Source organism: Crotalus tigris, unplaced genomic scaffold (genome assembly GCF_016545835.1).
Source record: "Crotalus tigris isolate CLP2741 ecotype Arizona unplaced genomic scaffold, ASM1654583v1 scf7180000021465.51407817327:1047546, whole genome shotgun sequence".
NCBI classification, from domain to species: domain Eukaryota; kingdom Metazoa; phylum Chordata; class Lepidosauria; order Squamata; family Viperidae; genus Crotalus; species Crotalus tigris.
Genome location: NW_024098522.1, coordinates 379857 through 403697, shown reverse-complemented (window position 1 = coordinate 403697; position 23841 = coordinate 379857). Strand labels below are relative to the sequence as shown.

The following is a 23841-nucleotide window of genomic DNA, read 5'->3' as shown; positions in this document are numbered from 1 at the left end:
TTTGCAATCAGTGTAATGCCTCTGGCAAAAAGAAAATTTTGCTATCACTCTCTCAGCTTGCTGTTTTTTGTGCTTGTTAGGGAAAGATTTGATCCACTGAAGAGAGCTCAGATGTGGAAGATGAAAGAATTGCATTGATAGTAGGATAGGGTAGAGTAGAGTAGAATAGAATAGAATAGAATAGAATAGAATAGAATAGAATAGAATAGAATAGAATAGAATAGAATAGAATGAGAGTAGAGTAGCGTGGAACGGAACGGAACAGAACAAAACAGAACAGAACAACAGAATAGAATAGAAAGTAGAATGGAATGGAATAGAATATAGAATAGAATGTAGAGAATGGAATGGAATGGAATGGAATGGAACGGAACAGAACAACAGAATATATAGAGTAGAATGGAATGGAATAGAATATAGAATAGAATGTAGAAAATAGAGTAGAGTAGAGTAGAATAGAATATAATAGAATAGAGTGGAACGGAACAGAACAGAATGGAATAGAATATAGAGTAGAATGAAATGGAATAGAATATAGAATAGAATGTAGAATAGAGTATAGAATATAGAATAGAGTGGAATGGAACAGAAGAGAACAGAATAGAACATAGAGTAGAATGGAATGGAATAGAGTATAGAATAGAGTAGAGTAGAATAGAATAGAATAGAATAGAATAGAATAGAATAGAATAGAATAGAATAGAATAGAATAGAATAGAATAGAATAAGAACAGTTGCTGGAATTGGGTATATCTAGTTTAATGAAGAGAAGGACGAGGGGGGACATGATAGCAGTGTTCCAATATCTCAGGGGCTGCCCCGAAGAAGAGGGAGTCAAGCTATTTTCCAAAGTGCTTGAAGGCAGGACAAGAAGCAATGGGTGGAAACTAAGCAAGGAGCGAAGCAACCTAGAACTAAGGAGAAACTTCCTGACATTTTAGAACAATTAACCAGTGGAACAACCTGCCTCCAGAGGTGGTGAATGCTCCAACACTGGAAGTTTTTAAGAAGAGACTGGACAGCCATTTGTCCGAAATGGTGTAGGATTTCCTGCCTGAGCAGAGAGTTGGACTAGATGACCTCCAAGGTCCTGTCCAACTTTATTATTAGTATTATTAGTATTATTATTAGAATAGAATAGAATAGAATAGAATAGAATAGAACAGAATAGAATAGAATAGAATTCTTTATTGGCCAAGTGTGATTGGACACACAAGGAATTTGTCTCCAATACATAAGCTCTCAGTGTACATACAGGCAACAAGTGATAAATCCTGATCATAATCATAAAATACAATCATAATAAATCACAAGATACAATACTCCATAATGGTCATAGGATACTACGGTAAATAAGCAATCAACATAAATCATAGTAGGATAACTAAATAAAAGCAATCAACATAGATCATAAAATACAGACAAAAAAGTTACAGTCACAAGGGGGGTCTTTGGTGCTCTCTGAGCTTGGTTGTTTTTCTTGCAGACGTTTCATTACCCAAACTAGGTAACATCATCAGGGCTAAGGTAATGAAACGTCTTTAAGAAAAACAACCAAGCTCAGAGGGCACCAAGGACCCCTCATGTCAGCCCTGGGCTACAAATATTCTCCTTTATTAATATAGTTATAGGAAGATAAGAAAATAGGGAATAGGAAAGATGAGAAGGATAATAGCAATGCAGCCCTACTAACTGATTTGACATCCCAGGGAACTAATTCCTACTGTGGGAATTAGTTGTTCAGCAAAGTGATGGCCTGGGGGAAAAACTGGCCTTGTGTCTAGTTGCGTTGGTGTGCAGTATACCCCATAGCATTGTCTCGAGGGAGGAAGTTGAAACAGTTTATGTCCAGGATGTGAGGGGTCTGTAGATATTTTCTCAGCCCTCTTTGTGGCTGCTGCTGTATACAGATCCTCAATGGAAGGCAGGCTGGTTGCAGTTGTTTTTTTTTTCTGCAGTCTTAACTATCCCTTGAAGTCTGGTCTCTCTTGTTTGATCATCTGGTTACTCAGAAAGAACAGCCAGATAGACACATGGAAAGCCAGGGTGGAAAGCCATCCCGAAGCCCGGTAATTACTGGTGAATGGTCCTCTGGAATACTGCATCCAGTTTTGGTCACCACGATGTAAAAAAAGATGCTGAGACTCTAGAACAGTGGTTCTCAACCTGTGGGTCGGAACGACCATTTCACGGGGGTCGCCAAACAACGCAGTCCGCCATTTTCCCCCCTTTTCCTTAGCTGTGCTACTCCCTTTTATTTTATTGGCTTTTGAAAGCCAATAGAATAGACTCTCTTGAATAGAGTCAAATTCTATTGGCTTTCAAAAGCCAATAGGAATTGTCCAGGCTGTCTCTGCCCTGCTGAGCCCACCAAAAGTCCCATTCTGCAAACGGTGCTGCACCAGTTGAGTAGTCCTCGACTTACGACCGGTTGAGTAGTCCTTGACTTACGACCGGTTGGGGGTCGCGGCATTAAAAAGGTTGAGAACCACTGCTCTAGAAAGAGTTCAGAGAAGAGCAACAAAGATGATCAGGAGACTGGAGGCTAAAACATATGAAGAATGGTTGCTGGAATTGGGGATGTCTAGTTTAACGAAGAGAAGGACAAGAGGGGACAGGATAGCAGTGTTCCAGTATCTCAGGGGCTGCCCCAAAGAAGAGGGAGTCAAGCTATTCTCCAAGGCGCCTGAAGGCAGGACAAGAAGCAACGGATGGAAACTAACCAAGGAGAGAAGCAACCTAGAACTAAGGAGAAACTACCTGACAGTTAGAACAATTAACCAGTGGAACAACCTGCCTCCAGAAGCGGTGAATGCTCCAACACTGGAAGTTTTTAAGAAGAGACTGCACAGCCATCTGTCCGAAATGGTGTAAGGTTTCCTGCCTGAGCAGGGGGTTGGACTCGATGACCTCCAAGGTCCCTTCCTTCTTATTCTTATTGCCAGAGTTGCTTCTCCTTTGAAGAGCAAACCATACCAACAATGTGTACAATAGTACAGGTCTGTCATGCCTCCGTCTGAGCCTGAATCCAAGGAGGACAATGGAGCTGGAGCCAGGACCCTATTGAGGCCCAGGAGGAGGTGTCTGTGGCTTCGGCGGACTAAGGCGAAGAGCAGGCTGAGGCAGGCCAGGGCCCTGCAGGTTTGGAACAGGGGAGGCAGAGTTCAGGCGAGAAGCAAGCCCCCCCCCCACCTGATCCTAGACTTAGAGCAAAGAGGAGGAGAGAACAACGTAGGCAGGCTCAATTGCTCAGGAGGAGAGCGTCCCGCCCCACTCCACAAGGCACACCTGGGGATTAAGATTTAAGGAGCCGCTGTAGGGCTGGGCATTTGCCGGGAACAAACGTGGTATTTTGGGACAGTTGTGAATTGTGCTCTTGTCTTTGTTTAACCTGGACACCTTGAATACCGGACCAGCTGGTTTCCTGCTTTATGACCGCAGACTACATTTCTGAGTCGCTCCTTGCAGACTTGCAGGCAAGCTGAGATTTAAAAGGACTCATTAAGTTTCTATTTTGTTTTCTTGTAATCTGTCTGGCCTTGAGGACATTGTATACTTCTCCTGGCTGTATTGAAATTGCCTTCAGCCAGAGGCAGCTGAAAGGAACGTGTAAGGCTTGCCAGCATATGTGGGAGCTTTTGGGGAACATTGGCAGTTATTAAAGGACTGTTTCTCTTCCCAGCCAACTGCTTTGCCTCCCCGGGGCCCTGGGTCATCACAAGGTCCTTGACTTACAATTTATTCATTTAGTGACTGTTCGAAGTTATTAGGGCACTGAAAAAGGGAGCTTATGACCAGTTTTCACATTTACGCATCCCCGTGGTCACATGATCAAAATTCAGACCCTTGGCAATTGACGGTTGCAGTGTCCTGGGGGCCGTGTGATCTGTTTTTGCGACCTCCTGACAAGCAAAGTCAACGTGGAAGCCAGATTCACTTAAGTTAGTAACTTGTTGCTAACTTAACAAGTTAAATGAGTCACTTAACTGTGACGAGAAAGGTCATAAAACGGGGCAAAACTCACTTAACAACTGTCTCCCGTAGGAGCAGAAATTTTGAGGTCAATTTTGGTCGTAGGTTGAAGACTATAATGTCCTCCACCTTGAATTATTTCTAAAATAATACAGGTAATCCTCGACTTATGACCACAATTGAGCCCAACATTTAAGTTGCTAAGTGAGAAATTTGTTAAGTGAGTTTTTGCCCCATTTTACGGCTTTTCTTGCCATATTTGTTAAGTCAATAACTGCAGTTGTTAAATCAGTAACATGGTTGTTAAGCGAATCTGGCTTCCCCATTGACTTTGTTTGTCAGAAGGTCGCAAAAGGGGATCACATGACCCCGGGATGCTACAACTATCATAAATGTGTCAGTTTTCAAGCATCTGAATGTAAATCACGTGACCATGAGGATGCTGCAACCATCGTAAGTGTGAGAAATGGTCATAAGTCACATTTTTCAGTGCTGTTGAAACTTCAAACGGCCACTAAATGAACTGTTGTAAGTTGAGGAGCATCTGTAAAGTCAGGATACATGAACAACTGGATGAATGAATGAATGAATGAATGAATGAATGAATGAATGAATGACCAACTGACTGATTGACTGACTGAATGAATGAATAAATGACTGACTGACTGACTGACTGAATGAATGAATAAATGACTGAATGAATGAATGACTGACTGAATGAATGGATGAATAAATGACTGAATGAATGAATAAATGACTGACTGACTGAATGAATGAACGACTGAAGGACTGAATGAATGAAAACTCACAGTTGTTCCCTTGTGATTCTGTTTTGACCATTCAGAAAGTTGACTTGTTATGAACTGTACCCACATTTCTGTCCTCTCTGAGCAGATTGCCATCCGCTTTGTGAGTTGTGCGTGGCAGATCTCCACACAGACAGAGGAAGCATCTGTCTGAGGTGCCGTGATCCCCCTCACCTGCTTCTGAAGGACCACTGCGTGCCAGACTGCCCCGTGGGATTTTACCGACTTGGAGGAGCGTGTCAGAGTGAGTAATGCCTGAGAAAACAGGGGCACTAGCAATCAACAGCCTTGGCATGCCAATTAATTTCCCATCAGATAGATAATTTTTTCAACCTGTGGCCTCTCCTTGCGTGAAGCCTTAATGACAACGTTATTCATAGGGACATAAAATTACTGCTGTCTTGAGTCAAATCAAAGACTGTAGAATTTCAAGAGACTTTCAGAAGCTAGATAGAAAGACATCCTCAAGTTCTCAAGTGACCGATATCCAGAACCATCCAGCCTCTGGATAGCATATATAATCATCATGATGAATAGATGTTGATCTAAATGGTATTTTAAAGCTGTCTCTGATGATTTTCTGTTATCTGTTTTGTGTGTAATTACTCTGATTCCTCTATCGCCTGATGTTCTTCCAATGTATTTGATGGCAACTGGCATAATTGATATTAATATCAGTTGATATTGCTGGCAGGGAAGGAGAATGATAAGAGTCCATCAACATCTGAATGGGCCAGGTGTTCAATAATATCAGTTTGTCAGTCATTTATGATGTGCTGTTGATTTATGGCACCAGTTTCTCAATGCTGCAGGACATGGGGGACGGGTTTCCATTCCTGGATAAATCCCAATAAAGTAGAATTCACAGCAATTAAGGTAGAAAGTCCAATCAAGGGTTAAATACTATATTGGGATTGCTTTTTCCCCAAAAAATTAAGAATATTATTTTTCTACATCACAAAAACATGAGGAAATTCTCTTGAGAAATGGGTAGATATCAACTGGAAAATGAAGAGATTGGAATAGTTTTACCCAACCTGGCACTCATACAGTAGTTCAAGGTCAAACTTAGCTGGATATACTGTGTTTAATATATTCCAGGAATATAAGAGAGTCAGTTTGGTCTAGTGATTAAGGCACCAGGCTGGAATCCAGTAGACTGTGAGTTCTAGTCCCACCTCAGGCATGAAAGCCAGATGACTTTGGGCCAATCACCAGGAAGCAGTGAGTTCTAGTCCCACCTTAGGCATGAAGCCAAGTGACTTTGGGCCAATCACCAAGAAGCAGTGAGTTCTAGTCCCACCTTAGGCATGAAAGCCAGATGACTTTGGGCCAATCACCAGGAAGTGGAGAGTTCTAGTCTCACCTCAGGCATGAAAGCCAGATGACTTTGGACCAATCACCAGGAAGCAGTGAGTTCTAGTCCCACGTTAGGCATGAAAGCCAGCTGAGTGACTGAGCCAATCACCAGGAGAGTGTGAGTTCTAGTCCCACCTTAGGCATGAAGCCAGGTGACTTTGGGCCAATCACCAAGAAGCAGTGAGTTCTACTCCCACCTTAGGCACGAAAGCCAGCTGGGTGACTGAGCCAATCACAAAGAAGTGGTGAGTTCTAGTCCTGCCTTAGGCATGAAAGCACACCCTGGGTCCGTCACTTTCTCTGTCTCTGTATCTCTCTCAGTCCAATTCACCTCACACAGTTACTGTTGTGGGGAAAATAGGAGGAGGAAGCTGTGTTGGATAAGTTTGTTGCCTGGAGTTATTTGTAAAAAATAAATATAAAGAGGTGACTTTCCTTTTCCAAGGCTTCCTTTTATCTTCAGCTCTCAGCATATCCATTGATAGTTTACATTCTCTTCATTCCTGCTAACCCATTCACTTAAGTCCAGTTGAACAGTTCCAGCCAGAAACCTGAGCCCTGCCAGCATCCAAATGCACTGGGGGCTGCAGCCCCCGCAGAATGTCTATTCTTGGGCCATGTTGACTGGGACACAATTGCGACACAGTCAGAGGGACGCAATTGGGAAAATTTGGGCCGAAGATCACTCCTTCCATGGATAAATGGTTGCGTTGGAGTGATGGGTAGTTCCCAACAGATAGTCCTCGACTTACAACCAGCCACTTAGTGACTGCTTGAAGTTACGACAGACCCCCTGAAAAGCTACTTACGACACAGATTTGAGGTTCCGACATCAGCCCCCCCCCCAGATCACATGACCACATTTATGGCCTGCGGCCCCATGACAATTAATTACATTTTGGGGGGGAGGGAAATGTACTTCCGGTTTCCAGCAAACCCCGCCCCACAGCGAACACTGAGTTCACTTAATGACTGCAGCATTGGCTTTACGGCGGTTGGGTTTGCTTGACGAACGCTGCAAAACAGGTTGTAAAGTCAGGTCTGGTTACCTGGTGGCACACTTTATAACCCTCTGGACTTAACAACCATCATTGTGGAGTTCCGTTATGGTCGTAACTCAAGGACTACCTGTATAACAAGGAGAAAGGATTATTAGGTATCTTCACCCCCTGGAGTTGCTTATAAAAATAATAAAGGCAGGGTGAAAATAAGTAAATAAATAAATAAACGTGCTTTGATTCAGGCCAAGTTCCAAACAAACACCTGAGGAAATTGGTAGCATTCTAATGGAAGATAATTGGGAATCTGAATGCTGCAATATCTCTTCATCTGTTGCTATTCTCACTGCCAGCAGAGATGATAGAGTGGATTGAGACATTCTAGTCACCAATTGGGCAGAAACTGCATTCATAATGTTTTGGGTGAAACTATAATTAATAACTATCCAAATTAATCCCAGGTAAAGTTAAAGAGAATGGAAACAGTCAGAGTGCCTGTCCATTCTGGAATAACAATAATTGTTATTGCTTTTATATATCTCTATCTCTATCTATCTATCTATCTATCTATCTATCTATCTATCTATCTATCTATCTATCTATCTATCTATCATTGTTATTGCTTTTATCTATCTCTATATCTATCTATCTATCTATCTATCCATCCATCCATCCATCCATCCATCCATCCATCTCTATCTCTACCTATGTCTGTCTAGAATAGATAGATAGATAGATATTTTTTTATAATCAGAAGTGCTTAATATGTTATCAGCAACACATTGTCTAAGTTCCAACATTTAACTTACTAATACATGTTAAATTCCTTTCTCTCTACCACATTTTACTAACCATTGATAAAAGGTATCCCATCCATCCCATAAAGTATACTGAATCTTCTTTCTCTTTCATTTTCAATGTCAATCTATCCATTTCTGCACCACCTAAATTTTTTTTAATTAACGCTTCCTCCGTTGGTAAATCTTCATTTTTGCAATGTTGAGCGAATACAATTCTTGCTGCAGTTAATCCATGTAAAATTAGATATATGCACTCTTTCTCATAATTTCCTATCATTATGCCTAACAAAAATAATTCTGGCTTAAAATCTATATGATTTTTTTTGTCATTTCCTCTAACCATAAGTGTATTCTTGACCAGAACCTTTTAGTTTTGGGGCAAATAATTGTTATTGTTGATACATATTGTGTTCTGTTGTCTAAGGGAGCGGGATGAGGGCAAACAGGTAGTCCTCAGCTTACGACCACAATTGAGCCCAAAATTTCTGTTGTTAAGTGAGACATTTGTTAAGTGAATTTTGCCCCATTTTACCACCTGTCTTGCCACCGTTGTTAAGTGAATCACTGCAGTTGTTAAGTTAGCAATACGGTGGTTAAGTGAATCTGGCTTCCCCCGTTGACTTTGCTTGTCAGAAGATCGCAAAAGGGGGATACATAAACCCAGGATGCCGCAACTGTCATAAATATGAGTCTTGAATTTTGATCACATGCCACAGGGTTGCTGCAACGGTCGTAAGTATGAAAAACAGTCATAAATCACTTCATTCACTGCCATTGTAACTTTGAACGGTCACTAAATGAACTGGTATAAATCGAGGACTATCTGTAATATTATTTTTTGTGAGAATTCTGTAAGGATAGTTTAGAGAAGAAGAATCTCACTATTTCACAGCTGAGTGGAGTTTTCGACATTCTTTTCCAGTCCAACACATTTCTTGTTACCTAGGCATGGTGTCAACGCTGCTAACATCGGATGTTTTTGCTTTGACAAGAGTTAGATGATGCTGGGGGGAGGATGGTGCATGAGAGTTTAGATAGACATAATAATACTGGACTTAGTATATGAGCCAAGATTAATGAAATAAGAGATGATAAGAACTGGCGGGCTGGAGAACTGGAGGGAAAGCCTGCATTTCAAAATAATTGAAGAATGTGATTTATGACTGTTAATTGGAGGAGTGAACTGTGCTTTGATACTATGGGCTCAGGGAAGGGGAATCCAGTTTTTGGCTTCTACCGGTGTTAGTCCTGATGCCATGCTTCTCAAATAAAGATTCTTTAAAGTAAACAATGCTTTAAAGTTCTTTGAAGAGTTTCATCTGTCAGAACCATGACACATGGAGCTTGACAGTCTGCATTTTCAATGCTTTTGTCTACTGCTTCCCTTCCAGAGTGTCATCCTTCCTGTAAAACCTGCACAGGAGAAGGCCCTTTCTCCTGCACTTCCTGTGACCTCAGCCTCGTCCTTTCTCACGCTGGCTCATGCCTCTCGGCCTGTTCCCTGGGATTCTTTCAGGATGAGAACCTTCATTGCAAGCGTACGTGGTGCCTCAGTTTCTCAGTTTTATTTGGGACAATGTTTTAGAGAAGTCGGTGTTCTCTCTCTCTCTTTCTCTCTGTGTGTGTGTGTGTGTGTGTGTGTGTGTGTGTGTGTAGGACAACTTGCTATAGCCAACTTGCTGCAGGACAATTCAGGACAATTAGTTTATTTTATTATTCATTCACGCATTATAGAAGCTGGCGAGCATGGGAATGATTTCATTTGATGCAAGAGGTTAAAACAATTTTGACCAAAAGGTGGTCAACAAAACTATGAGGGACTAAGTGAATCCCGCAGTGAGTTGTCCCGTGTTGAGTTGGCCAAAGTTGTCCTGCAGCAAGTTGACCACGGCGGATTGGCTGCGGCAAGCTGGCCACAGGTAGTTATCCCATCCCGCGAGGGGGGATAAGGAAATGGAAAATGCTTGTAGGTTCTGAATGACTTCAAAAGACTTAGCAGGTGGAGGTCTGTAGGTGGTTTGATGTTGTTTTGGGATTGGGAGCTTAAGTAGAGTTATGGCTGGTTGGGTGGAATGTTACAAGGTCGACTGGGAAATCAAGCAACAGAATTTGCTGGGAGTTGAAGTCCACAGGTCTTAAAGCCGTCAAGGTTGAGAAATACCGCACTAAAGTGTACATTTCTGGTTCAAAAGCTACAGTGGCCGAGTTCATACAATACACTAATTCAAACCAAGCAAATTGCATTATGATTTCTCTAGGACAGGGATCTCCAATCCCTAGTCTGTGGACCAGTGCCGGTCCGCGGCATGCCAGCAACCGGTCCGCACAAACTAACAAAGCCCCATCTGCGGGATATAGGCAGCACACAAAACCACGCCACCTCTGGTCCGCGGAAAAACGTCTCTCCCTGGAACCGGTCCCTGGCGCCCAAAAGGTTGGGGACCTCTGCTTTAGGACATTTCCATGTTTGAGACATGTTAAATTGTCCTTACCTTGACTCCCGTAGAACAGAAAAGAGAAAAATCCAACTAAAATTAAGAGGTGAGCCTTAATCAAGATGTTTAGTGTAGTACATTGTACAATAGGCTGAGAGAGATACAGTTAAAAGAGATTGCAAAAAAAACAAAACAAAAAAAAAACACAGCCTTGCTGTGAATCCCAAAGATTCATATCAAGTAGTTCTAGTAAATGTGCATCCCAGTCAAATCTAAGTAGCTTACACTGTACATTTTATATTGCTTTTATGCCACCGTTTTGAATAATATGTCACTGGTATATTTGAAGTTTGTAAATGGTAATACATCTCATTATTAGCCATTTCTTCGCTCTGTTAATCCACATATCTTCTTAATGTTACAGTTGTTAATTAATTAAGCCTTGTGACACTCTCTGGAATTGATAAAGTGAAATGAGATGCCATAGCATAGAAAATTAGATACAAGTGATATTATAGGATGGATTGGATTGAGAGAAGTGGGCAGGCAGCCTGGAATTGTGTGTCCTTAAACTTAAAGGAAGAAAGTTAGTGAAGAAGGAGGTTTAGTTTTTGACTGTGATCACTTTGAAGCTGTATTAACTCAAAGAGTTCCATTCTTGTTTGATCTATCCCGTTAATTAATCTGTTAAAGCAGTGTTTCTCAACCTTGAAAGTCTAAGATGTGTGGGTGTTAACTCCCAGAATTGCCCAACCAGCCAGGGCTCGCTAGGGAATTCTGGGAGTTGAAGTCCACACTTCTTAGAGTTGCCACGTTTGAGGAACTCTATGTTAAAGTGTTGCTATAGATTTGTGGGTATCAAGCATCAGGAAAATCAGAAGATCCATGCAATTCAAATGGGTATAAAGATTTATTGCAAGCTTAAGCTCTCTACGAGAATCTGAATTAACTAAAGGCCAAAGTGAATTGGCCTTTAGTCAACGGAATTCAAGGTGGGCTGGATTTCGATCTCTTGTGGGTGCGAAGGGACTCAAGACTGATGACGCGTTTGACCCCTCCCTCCGGCTCAGCCTGGTCATCTCCTACACTCGGATCTTCATTGCTTTCAAATGAACTCTTATGTTTATGTTTAAATATGGCCCTCTGTCAACCTTCCCTTGTAGATGCAAATCGAGCATGTCAGGAAAAACTCTGGAGCAGTGGTTCACCTCCTTTCTCAGTAGTCTGTTCCAGTCAGTATTGAGTAGGAGGGGAGAAATCACACCTATGATCCCTCACTTGTGTGGTGCCTGAGAGTTTGATGCTCTCCCTCTTTCTATTTAACATTTACGTACAACTATTGGGTGAGGCTATTTCATTGAGTTTGTTATCATCAGTATGAATGCCTTCCCTTATTATGATGTCTCCTAAAGAGGTTGGGTTACACCAAAGCAGGGGTTCTCAACCTTGGCAACTTTAAGACTTGTGGACTTCAACTCCCAGAATTTGCTGGCTGAGGAATTCTGGGAGTTGAAGTCTACAAGTCTTAAAGTTGCCAAGGTTGAGAACCCCTGCACCAAAGTTTCTCAACCGTGGCAACTTTAAGAGGTGTAGGCTTCAACTCCCAGAATTCCTCAACCAACCATGCTGGCTGGGGAATTCTGGGATTTCAAGTCCACCCGTTTTAAAGCTGCCAGCATTTAATTTTGAATGTACCCAAAGAAGAAATGTATTATTACATAGGGAGAAAATCAGGTTCACGGTTTAAGGAAAGAAATGAAAATGAAGGTTAATTTTTGGCTCCGGATTGTCTGCTGTGCTATGACTTTGCTATGTTGGTCAATGATAAAAGGAAAAACTTGGACTTATTTAAATGGTGCACTTCTACTTTTCATAATTCTTTGACATATCCCAAGTATTTTATATATGATGTAGCTCAGTAATTTGTGTTTTTAAAAATCGTTTCTGTATTACAAGTTGCAATACAGAAATGATTAAAAAAAAAACTGTCCCCATAGAAAGAAGTCTGAAGTGTTCTTTGAAATTTTCTTTAACCCTTATAGCTTCAGTTCTTAATGCGAAATCTAATCAGTCTTGATGTTTTATTTTTCTCTCCAGCTTGCAGTGACCCGTGTCTAAGCTGTGATTCAAGATCCCACTGTACTTCTTGCAAAGACCCATCTAAAGTCTTACTATTTGGAGAGTGCCAATATGACAAATGTCCATCACAATATTTCCTCGATTTGTCTACCAGGATGTGCAGAGGTGAAGGGAATCTCAAAAATGTTCATGTTGAGTCTGAATAACAGTGATCAGCCACGTTTTAATGGTCTGCGTGGAGCCCACCCTTGTGGTCTCTTCCCTAACTGCCTGTCTCCTGCCATATTGAAGCCTTTTCTTTTCAGTTCTGTCTCCCATTCAGCAGATACCCGGGTGCACCCACGTATAGGTAGTCCTCGATTTACAACAGTTCATTTAGTGACTGTTCAAAGTTACAACAGCACCAAAGAACGTGATTTGTGACCGTTTTGCACACTTACAGCCATTGCACCATCCCCAACATTTAGTCACTTGGCAACTTTCTTATGATAGTTGCAATGTCTTGGGGTCATGTGATCCCGTTTTTGTGACCTTCTGACAAACAAAATCAATGGGAGAAGCCAGATTCACTTCACAACTGTGTTACTAACTTAACACCTATTGATTGACTTAACAACTGTGGCAAGGGAAGTCGTAAAAAGGGGCAAAACTGACTTAACAGCTGTCTCGCTTGGCCACAGTAATTTTGGGCTCCATTGTTGTCATAAGTCAAGGACTACCTGTACATGACATTCACACACACACGTTCTTGCTGCCGTGGGTAAATTCTGGCCAAGGGTTTGCTGTTGTTTGCTCTGCTCAGTGGTCAGTTGAAAGTTGAATGATTTTAACTTTGCTAATCCTTCAGTTACCTCTTCTCCTTAATATTGGTTCATTTATTTATTAGATTTTTTGTCCCATTTTTATTACTTTTATAAGTAACTCAAGGCCGTGAACATACATTGTACTCCTTCCCCCTCCTCTTTTTCCCATAACAACAACCCTGTGAAGTGAGTTGAGTTGAGAGAGTGTGATTGGCGGAATTAGAATTCCCGGTCCTTTGGTGATTGACCCAGAATCAACCAGTCGGCTTTGATGCCTAAGGCAGGACTAGGACTCACTCTCTCCTAGTCATTGGTCCAAACTTACCCAGCCAGCTTTCATGCCTAAGACAGGACTAGAACTCACTCTCTCCTGGTGATTGACCCTAAGTCACCCAACCGGATTTCATGCCTAAGGCAGAACTAGAACTCACTCTCTCCTGGTGATTGATCCAAAGTCACCCAGCCAACTTTCATGCCTAAGGCAGGACTAGAACTCAGCGTCTCCTGGTGATTGACCCTAAGTCACCCAACCGGATTTCATGCCTAAGACAGGACTAGAACTCATTGTCTCCTAGTCATTAGCCTAAACTTATCCAGCCAGCTTTCATGCCTAAGGCAGGACTAGAACTCATTGTCTCCTAGTCATTGGCCCAAACTTACCCAGCCAGCTTTCATGCCTAAGACAGGACTAGAACTCACTCTCTCCTGGTGATTGATCCAAAGTCACCCAACCGGATTTCATGCCTAAGGCAGAACTAGAACTCACTCTCTCCTGGTGATTGATCCAAAGTCACCCAGCCAACTTTCATGCCTAAGGCAGGACTAGGTCTCCTGGTGATTGACCCTAAGTCACCCAACCGGATTTCATGCCTAAGACAGGACTAGAACTCATTGTCTCCTAGTCATTGGCCCAAACTTACCCAGCCAGCTTTCATGCCTAAGACAGGACTAGAACTCACTCTCTCCTGGTGATTGATCCAAAGTCACCCAACCGGATTTCATGCCTAAGGCAGAACTGGAACTCACTCTCTCCTGGTGATTGATCCAAAGTCACCCAACCGGATTTCATGCCTAAGGCAGAACTGGAACTCACAGTCTCTTGGTTTCTAGGGCAGCACCTTAACCACTACACCAAACTGGGTTAACCGGTTTTATAGATTAAAACTCAACTGGTTTCATATATATTTGCTGGAAATGTTGCAATTGTCCTTCAGTAGAGGTCCTTGAAGACCCACCAAGAGAGCCAGCCAAGTCCTGGTGTCTTGTTCCAAGAAAAAAAAAATCAACTGTCAGAAGAAGATTGGGGTCTTGCCCTTTTCTAACCTGAACAAAATTGCATTATAAATATATTATCCAAGGGAAATTCTTTCCATCTTCTTTAGTGATCTATCTCATAATTAGCTACTCTGAGACCGACTGATCTGATTCCCTTTTTAACAATCAAGGTCAAGATTTCAACATGATGAAAATAAGGAGCAGAACCTCTGATTAATAAGGGCTTCTTTTATTCATGACTTTGCTAGCTCAGGAAATGAAGACGTTGGAACAAAACAGGATCTAGAATTCACTCTAGACGGTCGAAGATGGGAAGTGGGGCCAAGGGATCGAAAATTGACCTAGGCACAAATTCCAGGAACCCCTTAATTTTGCTCTCATCGAAATTCACCATCCAGCGACCTCCTTCTCCAGAACTGAAGAAGCTTCTTGGACGAGAAGCAAAATGCTTTCAAGGGGAAAAAATCCCAAGAAAGTCCACTTGCCTTTTGAGAAGCACCTTTGGCACCACCATGACCTGGATGATTGAGAATCCAAAGCATAAACCTTTGTGCTTTTCAGTTAGAAAAAGTGCATTGGATTGTTTCCATCCTGGTGTGCTGTGATAATATTTACTCAACCAGATATTAAAATAATAGCGTTGAATTGACATTCCATGTGGGTATTGTAGGGGCTGAGATAAGCTATCCTAGGTGAAAGGCTGAGGATTTGGCAGAGAGATCCAAAAAACTTCTCTGCACTTCTGCTTATCATAGCTCCTTATCAAGAGAGAGAATTTTTACCCCTGTCTTCCAAAAAGCAGAGCAGGCGAGTAGCTCTCTAAAGACCATTACCAGCACTTCCTCCTCCTCCTCCCATTCATATCTTCTCCCCCATTTTCTCTTGGCCAAAAGAGCAATTTCTGTAGGCATCTTCTTTTCTGATGGGAACCCGTTTTTATTTTCTCTGTTTTCTTGATATATATGAATTTTCTGCTTCAAAGAGTTGCAGGGAACAAGACAGAAACTAGGAAGGTGTGGAGTGGACAAGCGGTGGAATTTTTATTCTCCTTTCCTTTCCTTTCCTTTCTTCATTTAATTTCCTTCCTTCCTTCCTTCCTTCCTGCCTGCCTGCCTGCCTGCCTTCCTTCCTTCCTTCCTTCCTTCCTTCCTTCCTTCCTTCCTTCCTTCCTTCCTTCCTTCCTTCCTTCCTTCCTTTCTTTCTTTCTTTCTTTCTTTCTTTCTTTCGAAATTGGATGCTGTTTAAAGTATAAGCAGGCCTCAACCCTTCATTTAGTGACCGTTCAAAGTTAGAACAGCACTGAAAGAAGTGCGTTAAAACTGGTCCTCACAGTTTCAACCCTCCCAGCATAGGCATGGTCACGTGATCAAAACGTGGGCGCTTGGCAACCGGCATGCATTTACAATGGTGGCAGTGTCCCAGAGTCATATGACCGCCATTTGGGACCTTCCCAGCTGGCTTCTGGCAAGCGAAGTCAATGGGGGAAGCCAAAATTTGTTTAATGGCCACACGATTCATTTAACTGCAGTGATTTCCTTACCAAGCATGATTTTAGATCATAAAATCAGGCATAACACTCTTAACAATAAATCGCCTTGCTTAGCAACATAAAGTCTGGTCCCCATTTTGGTTGTAAGTTGAATGGTACCTTTATTTTAGGATTACCTCATGAGTTGGAAAAGTGTCCCGTTCATTTTGTTCAGAAGAACCAGTGGAAATTCTGGATTAGTGTTGCTCCACCTGGACAATTTTAAGAGGTGTGGACTTCAACTCCCAGAATTCCCCTGCCAGCTATACTGGATGGGGAATTCTGGGAGTTGAAGTCCACACCTCTTAAAATTATCCAGGTTGGGAAACTGCTCAGGAGGCTACAGAAAATGGCTGTAGATTCTGTTTGAACAGAACTGTATCTGTATTTCTTAATTTTTTTTCTCTTCACCACCACTTCTATTTGCTTATCTCTCATCCCATCTCTTCTACTTCATAAGCAGTCAGTGTCAGTGTCTTATAAACCTTTTGGGGCACCAGGAAGAGTCCCCCAAATCCATTGATTAGCAATATATAAATGCCAAGTCGGCCTAATCACAGTTTAGATTCCTTTCTTCACCTTGCCCGGTTATTATACCCTTTTCTTCAGACCGATCCTTTTCCTTCTGGAGTAGAAAGCGAGATGGAGGACCTTGTGGTCGTCCGATGAACCACTTATTAGCCACATTCTTTTCTGAAAATGAACTGCAAGTCAATGTCATCTTCCTTGTCAATCTGGCCTGTCTAATTAGCAGGGTTTGTGGGGAATCCCACATGTCTTGGTGAGAGAGAAAAAAGATTTATGACTTGGTAAGACCACACTTGGAATCCTGCATCCAGTTTTGGTCACCACGATATGAAAAAGATGTTGAGACTCTAGAAAGAGTACAGAGAAGAGCAACAAAGATGATCAGGGGGCTGGAGGCTAAAACATATAAGGAATGGTTGCTGGAATTGGGTATGTCTAGTTTAACAAAGAGAAGGATGAGGGGGAACATGATAGCAGTGTTCCAATATCTTGACTGCCCCAAAGAAGAGGGAGTCAAGCTATTCTCCAAAGCACCTGAAGGCAGGACAAGAAGCAATGGGTGGAAACTAATCAAGGAGAGAAGCAACCTAGAAATAAGGAGAAACTTCCTGACAGTTAGAACAATTAACCAGTGGAACAACCTGCCTCCAGAAGTGGTGAATGCTCCAACCCTGGAAGTTTTTAAGAAGAAACTGGACAGTCATTTGTCCGAAATGGTATACGGTTACCTGCTGAGCAGGGGGTTGGACTTGATGACCTCCAAGGTCCCTTCCAACTTTTATTATTATTATTATTAGTATTAATATTATTATCATTATTATTACTTCACGGTGCAGCCCACGTGGGCTGATCATCGCTCTAGCCACTAGGGAGGATAGATGGAGCATCTCCTCATTTGGACTGCTGAAAAAAGAGCAGCTGTGCCTGCGTTAACATAACTGGGAAATGTGAAACTCCAGGGAAGAATTTTGTGTTATTTTAAGACCATCTCTTTTGGCGTTTCTTCCTGGGTCCTACATATGTTCTCTCTGTTCTTCCTCTGCCCTTCAGTGTGTTTGTAGACAGTAGTGATGTGATGGATGAGATCAGAGAGGTATAAAGGGAGACCAAGATGGCTCTGTGGGAAACCCTCTCTTTTATTGTCTTATTCCAGAGTGCGACTGGAGCTGTAACGTTTGCCACGGTCCCAACCGCACGGATTGCCTGCAGTGCATGGAGGGATATTTCCTCCAGCAAGGAGCTTGCGTTGAGCATTGTCTGCCGGGATTTTACAGGGAATCGGAAACGTGTCAAAGTAAGTCTTGATGTCTTGGCACAGGGACTTAAGATACAATTTTGTGCAATTATCTGAGAGGGCGTAGTTCAGAAAACACAATAAACAGTTGGCTGTTTTAAAGAAATACACTACAGCAGAGGTCCCCAACCTTTTGGGGCATCAGGAAGAGAGGTTTTTCCGCAGACTGGAGGGTGCGTGGTTTGTGTGTTGCCTGCATCCCATGAATGGGGCTTTGCTTTTTTGTGCGGACCGGTTACTGGCATGCCACAGCCTAGTACTGGTCCACGGACCGGGGGTTGGGGACCCCTGCACTACAGGTACTCCTCGACTTACAACCGTAGATTTAATGACCGTTTGAAGTTACAACAGCATTGAAAAAAAGCAACTTGTGATCATTTTTCATACTTACGACCTTTGCCACATCCCCACAGTCACATGATCAGATTTTGGACGCTTGGCCACTGACTCATGACGGTTGCAATATCCCGGAGTCATGTGATTTGAGCGTTTGTGACCTTCTGACCAGCGAAGTCAATGGGGAAACCAGATTCACTTAACCACCATGTTGCTAACTGAACAACTGCGGTGGTTCACTTAATAACTGTGGCAAGAAAGATCATATAACGGGGAAAATTCATTTAATGAATGTCTTGCGTAGCAAAAGAAATTTCAGACTCCGTTGTGGTTGTACGTTGAGACTATTGTAATCTTTCATTGGATAGGTAATCTCTCCAAAGGCCCAGCTCAATAAGTAGCCAAGGCAAGTGGAAAAGTGTTTTCCAGGCCTTTACCTGGCCCAGTGATGGCGAACCTTTTAGACACCAAGTGCCCAAACTGCAATCCCAAACCCACTTACGCATCATCGAGTGCCGGGTGGGTGTGGCCCATTGGGTGGGCATGGCCCATTGGGTGGGCGTGGCTGCTGTGGTAATGGCAGACTGGGTGGGACTAAAAAGTTCAATCAATCAATTCCAACTTTGCAAGATCTTTTTTTTTCCCATGAGAAGTTGAAATTGACTGATTGAACCTTTTTTTTTTTTTTGCACATGGCGGTGGAGGCCTAAAGCGAAAAGGTTTTATAAAACCCAGCTGAAGGCCTAGGACTGGGGTGATGGCGCGTGTGCCCACAGAGAGGGCTCTGAGTGCCGTCTCTGGCACCCGTGCCATACGTTCGCCACCACTGACCTGGCCTGTCACTCGGAGGAGGAGCTGCAAAGGATGTGGCCTTCAAGAGTTGGGTGATGCTGTCTATGTCGCCTTAAAGCTCACATGGGAATTCTCTAAGCCAGTGGTTCTCAACCTGTGGGTTGGGACCCCATTTGGGGTCGAACGACCATTTCACGGGGGTCGCCAAACAACGCAGTCCGCCATTTTTTTTCCCTTTTCCTTAGCTGTGCTACTCCCTTTTATTCTATTGGCTTTTGAAAGCCAATAGAATCGGCTCTCTTGAATAGAGTCTCATTCTATTGGCTTTCAAAAGCCAATAGGAATTGTCCAGGCTGTCTCTGCCCTGCTGAGCCCGCCAAAAGTCCCATTCTGCAAATGGTGCTGCACCAGTTGAGTAGTCCTCAACTTACGACCGGTTGAGTAATCCTCGACTTACGACCGGTTGGGGGTCGCGGCATTAAAAAGGTTGAGAACCACTGCTCTAAGCGATGTATCATTAAGTAGCTCTTCTTAGGTTGAATGGTAATGCAGACAATGGGATGTAGCAGCAGAGTTGGGAGAGCAATGGATTCCTCTCCTATCTCAGGCAACAGGCTGCTACTCCATCTCTGGTCAAGTTTGATAGGATGTTTCCCTAGGGAGGAACCAAGATTGCCCTGGATCTCCATCATCACATGGACTAAAACTATCATGTGCTTTCCCCTTCGGTTTATATACATAAAGTAGGGAATCGGTCTTACCAGCTTTCCCAAATCTGCCATCCTTCAAGTATGTTAGGACAACTCCAAATATTACCACTCATACTACCTGGAATTCCTTGAAGCTGTAGTCTTAGTACATCTGGAAGACATCAAGTTGGGAAGGATGGCGTGGATGATATATAGCAGGGGTCCTCAATCTTGGCAACTTTAAGACTTGTGGACTTCAACTCCCAGAATTCCTCAGCCAGCTTTGGGAATTCTGGGAGTTGAAGTCCACAAGTCTTAAAGTTGCCAAGGTTGAGGACCCCTGCTATGTAGCATAAGAAGGCACTTGAGGATGTCTCAAGGGAACAAATTAGCTCGTTTTCTAATGCCAACAGGGAGAATCTTGGAAGCTAGGTAAGCCAGGAATAAATTATTTGCTATAGAACAGAATGGGTCTGTGGATTGAATTCTGGAGTCCTTGGTGTTCTCTGAGCTTGGATCAACAACCAAGTGCAGAGAGCACCAAGAGTCTTAGAATTAGTGAGCCCAAAGCAACACTGCAGTGGAACTGAGGCAAAGTACGGCATTGGTGTTGACTGGGATTTGAATGGGAGATACTGAAAATTTGAAACTTATTGAAAACTGAGTGTCAATTGACTTCCATAAAGCTGCTAAGAAATCTTCAGAGTTGCAGTCATCAGACTGTAAAGAGCTTATCTTTACCATTTTTTTCATCAGTACAATGGTTCTCCACCTGTGGGTCGGGACCCCATTTGGGGTCGAACGACCATTTCACGGGGGTCGCCAACAACGCAGTCCGCCATTTTTTCCCCCCTTTTCCTTAGCTGTGCTACTCCCTTTTATTCGATTGGCTTTTGAAAGCCAATGGAATAGACTCTCTTGAATAGAGTCTAATTCTATTGGCTTTCAAAAGCCAATAGGAATTGTCCAGGCTGTCTCTGCCCTGCTGAGCCCGCCCAAAGTCCCAGTCTGCAAACCGTGCTGCACCAGTTGAGTAGTCCTCGACGTACGACTGGTTGAGTAGTCCTCGACTTACGACTGGTTGAGTAGTCCTCGACTTACGACCGGTTGGGGGGTCGCGGCATTAAAAAGGTTGTGAACCACTGATCTAGTATCTGATTGTGTTTGCAGTCCTGGTTTCTCAGGGGGGTGAGAAAAGCATAAAATGAATTGCTGTGTCCTGTGTAATTTGGGAAGCACTCCTTTCTGAGTTTCTTACGGGGCTTTTCAGAATGTGATGATGACCGCTGCCTCCAGTGTGATGGTCCTGGGAAATGCGTGCGCTGCCAAGCTCCGTTCCTGCTCCTGGAATCCCGTTGTGTCTTGTCTTGTGGAAAGCAGTTCTACGGAGACGGTGGAGGGCAGATATGCCTAGGTAAATGAATTAGTGCATTAAAAGTTAAATATCTTTGGTGCCCATCATTATTCCAACAATCATGCCTCATTTAAATAAAACCAAACCTTTTTTTTTTAAAAAAAAAATTGAATTGTGGAACATGTTATAGAAAAAACTCAGTAGAAGTCCTGTACTTTGTATTCAGTTGGAATGATAACTCCACAATTAAGCAAATTCAGTGCATGATATCTTTGGGAACTTTTGGAAAAGATTATGATTAGGCTAGATAGATGATCCTAGATAGATGATCCCCATCCTTCCATCCCTCCAAAAGTTCTAGCTAATAATGTATGTGTCAACATCCAGCTCCAGAATCCAAATAAATCACCAGGTTGATTAAGGGCCTGGAGGGAAAAACATAGGAAGAACGGTTGCAGGATTTGGGTTTGGCTAATCTAGAGAAAAGAAGGACTAGGGGAGATATGGTAGCAGCCTTCCAATATTTGAGGAAGACAAGAAACAACGGATGGAAACTAATCAAGGAGAGAAGCAACCTGGAATTAAGGAGAAACTTCCTAACAGTGACAACAATTAACCAGTGGAAGAGCTTGCCTTCAGAAGTTGTGGGTGCTTCATCACTGGAAGTTTTTAAGAAGAGACTGGACAGTCACTTGTCTGAAATGGTATAGGACAGTGGTGGCGAACCTATGGCAAGTGTGCCAGAGGCGGCACTCAGAGCCCTCTCTGTGGGCACACGCGCCATGCCCTGGAGATGGCAACCATCCCTTTTCAACCAGCTGCCCGCTAACTCGCCGAGGTCCCACATGGCCGCATGCGCTCGCTGGCCTCTGTGTGGGGGGGCCGATGGTGTCAGGCAGCAGCCACCCCGGCCCCTGCCTCACCTTGCCCTGTGACAATGGCACCCCCACCCTGCCTTGCCTTGCCTCGCTTCACCCCGCAGGACGAGCCTCCTGCCCACCGCCCCACCTGCCAGAGACCCCCTGGATCTCCCCCAACCCTGCCCGGCCCCCACAGGCGTCCCTCCCCATGAGGAACATTGAGGTGATTACACCCACCTTGGCTACACCCACCCAATCTGCCATGACCACAGCCACGCCCACCTGGCACCTGGCAATAAATAAGTGGGTTTTGGGTTGCAGTTTGGGCATTCGGTCTCTAAAAGGTTCGCCATCACTGGTATAGGATCTCCTACTTGAGCAGGGGGTTGGATTAGAAGACCTCCAAGGTCCCTTCCAGCTCCATTCCAATTGACTGAATGGGGCCCACAAGCAAACTGGCCCTCAGTGCAGCTCACACAACGGGTGTTATGTGGGCCACCACAGGGGGTCCCTAGAACTGTAAAGCAGCTGCATTCTGTACCAGCTGTTGCTTCCGAATATTCTTCAAAGGTAGCCTCGTGTAGCGCCCGTTGCAGTAGTCCAGACGCGAGATGACCAGGGCATGAGTGACTGAAGGCTCGTTAACTTCACATTGTTGATATCTGATTGCAGCTAAAATAGGTGGCTGTTTCAATTAGCCTTCAGATTTCGGCCACATCAAGCCTCGTGGCAACCGTGTTCAAAGTTAAGTTTCCTTGACTATCAGTAAAGGAGTTACATAACGGTGACCTTGTTTTCTCGGTTAAAAATGCTTATCCTGGAATCTCGCTTTTCCTTTCATGCTAGCTTGCCCCCAGGGATGCTTGGAGTGTGATGGTTCCACCAGCTGCCGCGTCTGTAATTCCAGTACGTTCCTTCAGAAAGGCCTTTGTGTCGCTGACTGTGGGCGTGGCTTCTACAACGACCCCCAAAATCGGCAGTGCAAATGTGAGTTTCCCCTCCGCCCATTATACGACAATCTGCGTCAGCTGCAGTTTCCCATTTTTAAGATGAAAAAACAAAACAGCAATTTTACAAGGCCGCAAATTAGTGAGCAGCGTTTATCTGCCTCCCAGGCATAGGGCTGGGTTCACACTACACTCTGAACTACAGTTTATCCTCAATCATGGTTTGTTGGATTAAAAACCAGGGGTCTCCAAACTTGGCCACTTTAAGACTTGTGGACTTCAACTCCCAGAATTCACTAGCCAGCATGGCTACCTGGGGAATTATGGGAATCGAAGTCCACAAGCCTTAAAAGTTGTCACGTTTGGAGACCCCCCCGGAATAAATCAAGCTTGAATACATACAGTACACTAAGATATAAACCATGACTTGTAATCCATGGTGACTAGGTCCATGCGCTAACACTTGCTGAAGGGCCTCCGAACACATGATGATTTATTAGGTTGCGTATTATCAGTTTGAAGAAACTTGGCATTATATTCCTGCGGGGAAAAATTTTAGAGGAAATTTTCTGACTTTCTGCAAACTACAGCTCTGAGAATTCTTTGAGAGAAATTTAGAACCATAAAGCATTTTAAACAGAAATATATCTTTACCGTTACAATATTGATCTAATAAAGGAGGATGTTCACTAACATTGATTTTATGCCTCCCTACGTATTCTTTCCTCTTTCTCCTGAAGCATTCTGGCTATTTTTAAACTGCTAGAAATTTCTTCTTGAGATTCTGGCTCTCTTTTTGTCCCCCCATATTCAAATTCAGATTATATTTTGAATTTGATAAGGCAATATGAATGCATAAAAGTATCAACCATCGTTCCAACAGAAAGAGTCGTGTCAGTAAAATGTAAACTATGACGAATGCCTGAAAAGTAACATTACTAACCAGAGGCTATGTAGTGTTACAAACAATACAGTAAAGATTCTGA

The 23841-nt window shown here is 43.2% G+C and overlaps 1 protein-coding gene across 2 annotated transcripts in view; it reads left to right on the top strand.

The window, feature by feature from the left end:
- FRAS1 (Fraser extracellular matrix complex subunit 1) overlaps nt 1–23841 on the top strand; it is a 416742-nt gene that overhangs the window by 235043 nt on the left and 157858 nt on the right. For both annotated transcript variants that reach the window (XM_039318704.1, XM_039318705.1), the window contains exons 20-25: nt 4867–5022; nt 9327–9473; nt 12468–12614; nt 17737–17877; nt 20965–21108; nt 22755–22895. In XM_039318704.1, the coding sequence (XP_039174638.1) occupies nt 4867–5022; nt 9327–9473; nt 12468–12614; nt 17737–17877; nt 20965–21108; nt 22755–22895 (876 nt within the window). The remainder of the gene's footprint in view (nt 1–4866; nt 5023–9326; nt 9474–12467; nt 12615–17736; nt 17878–20964; nt 21109–22754; nt 22896–23841) is intronic.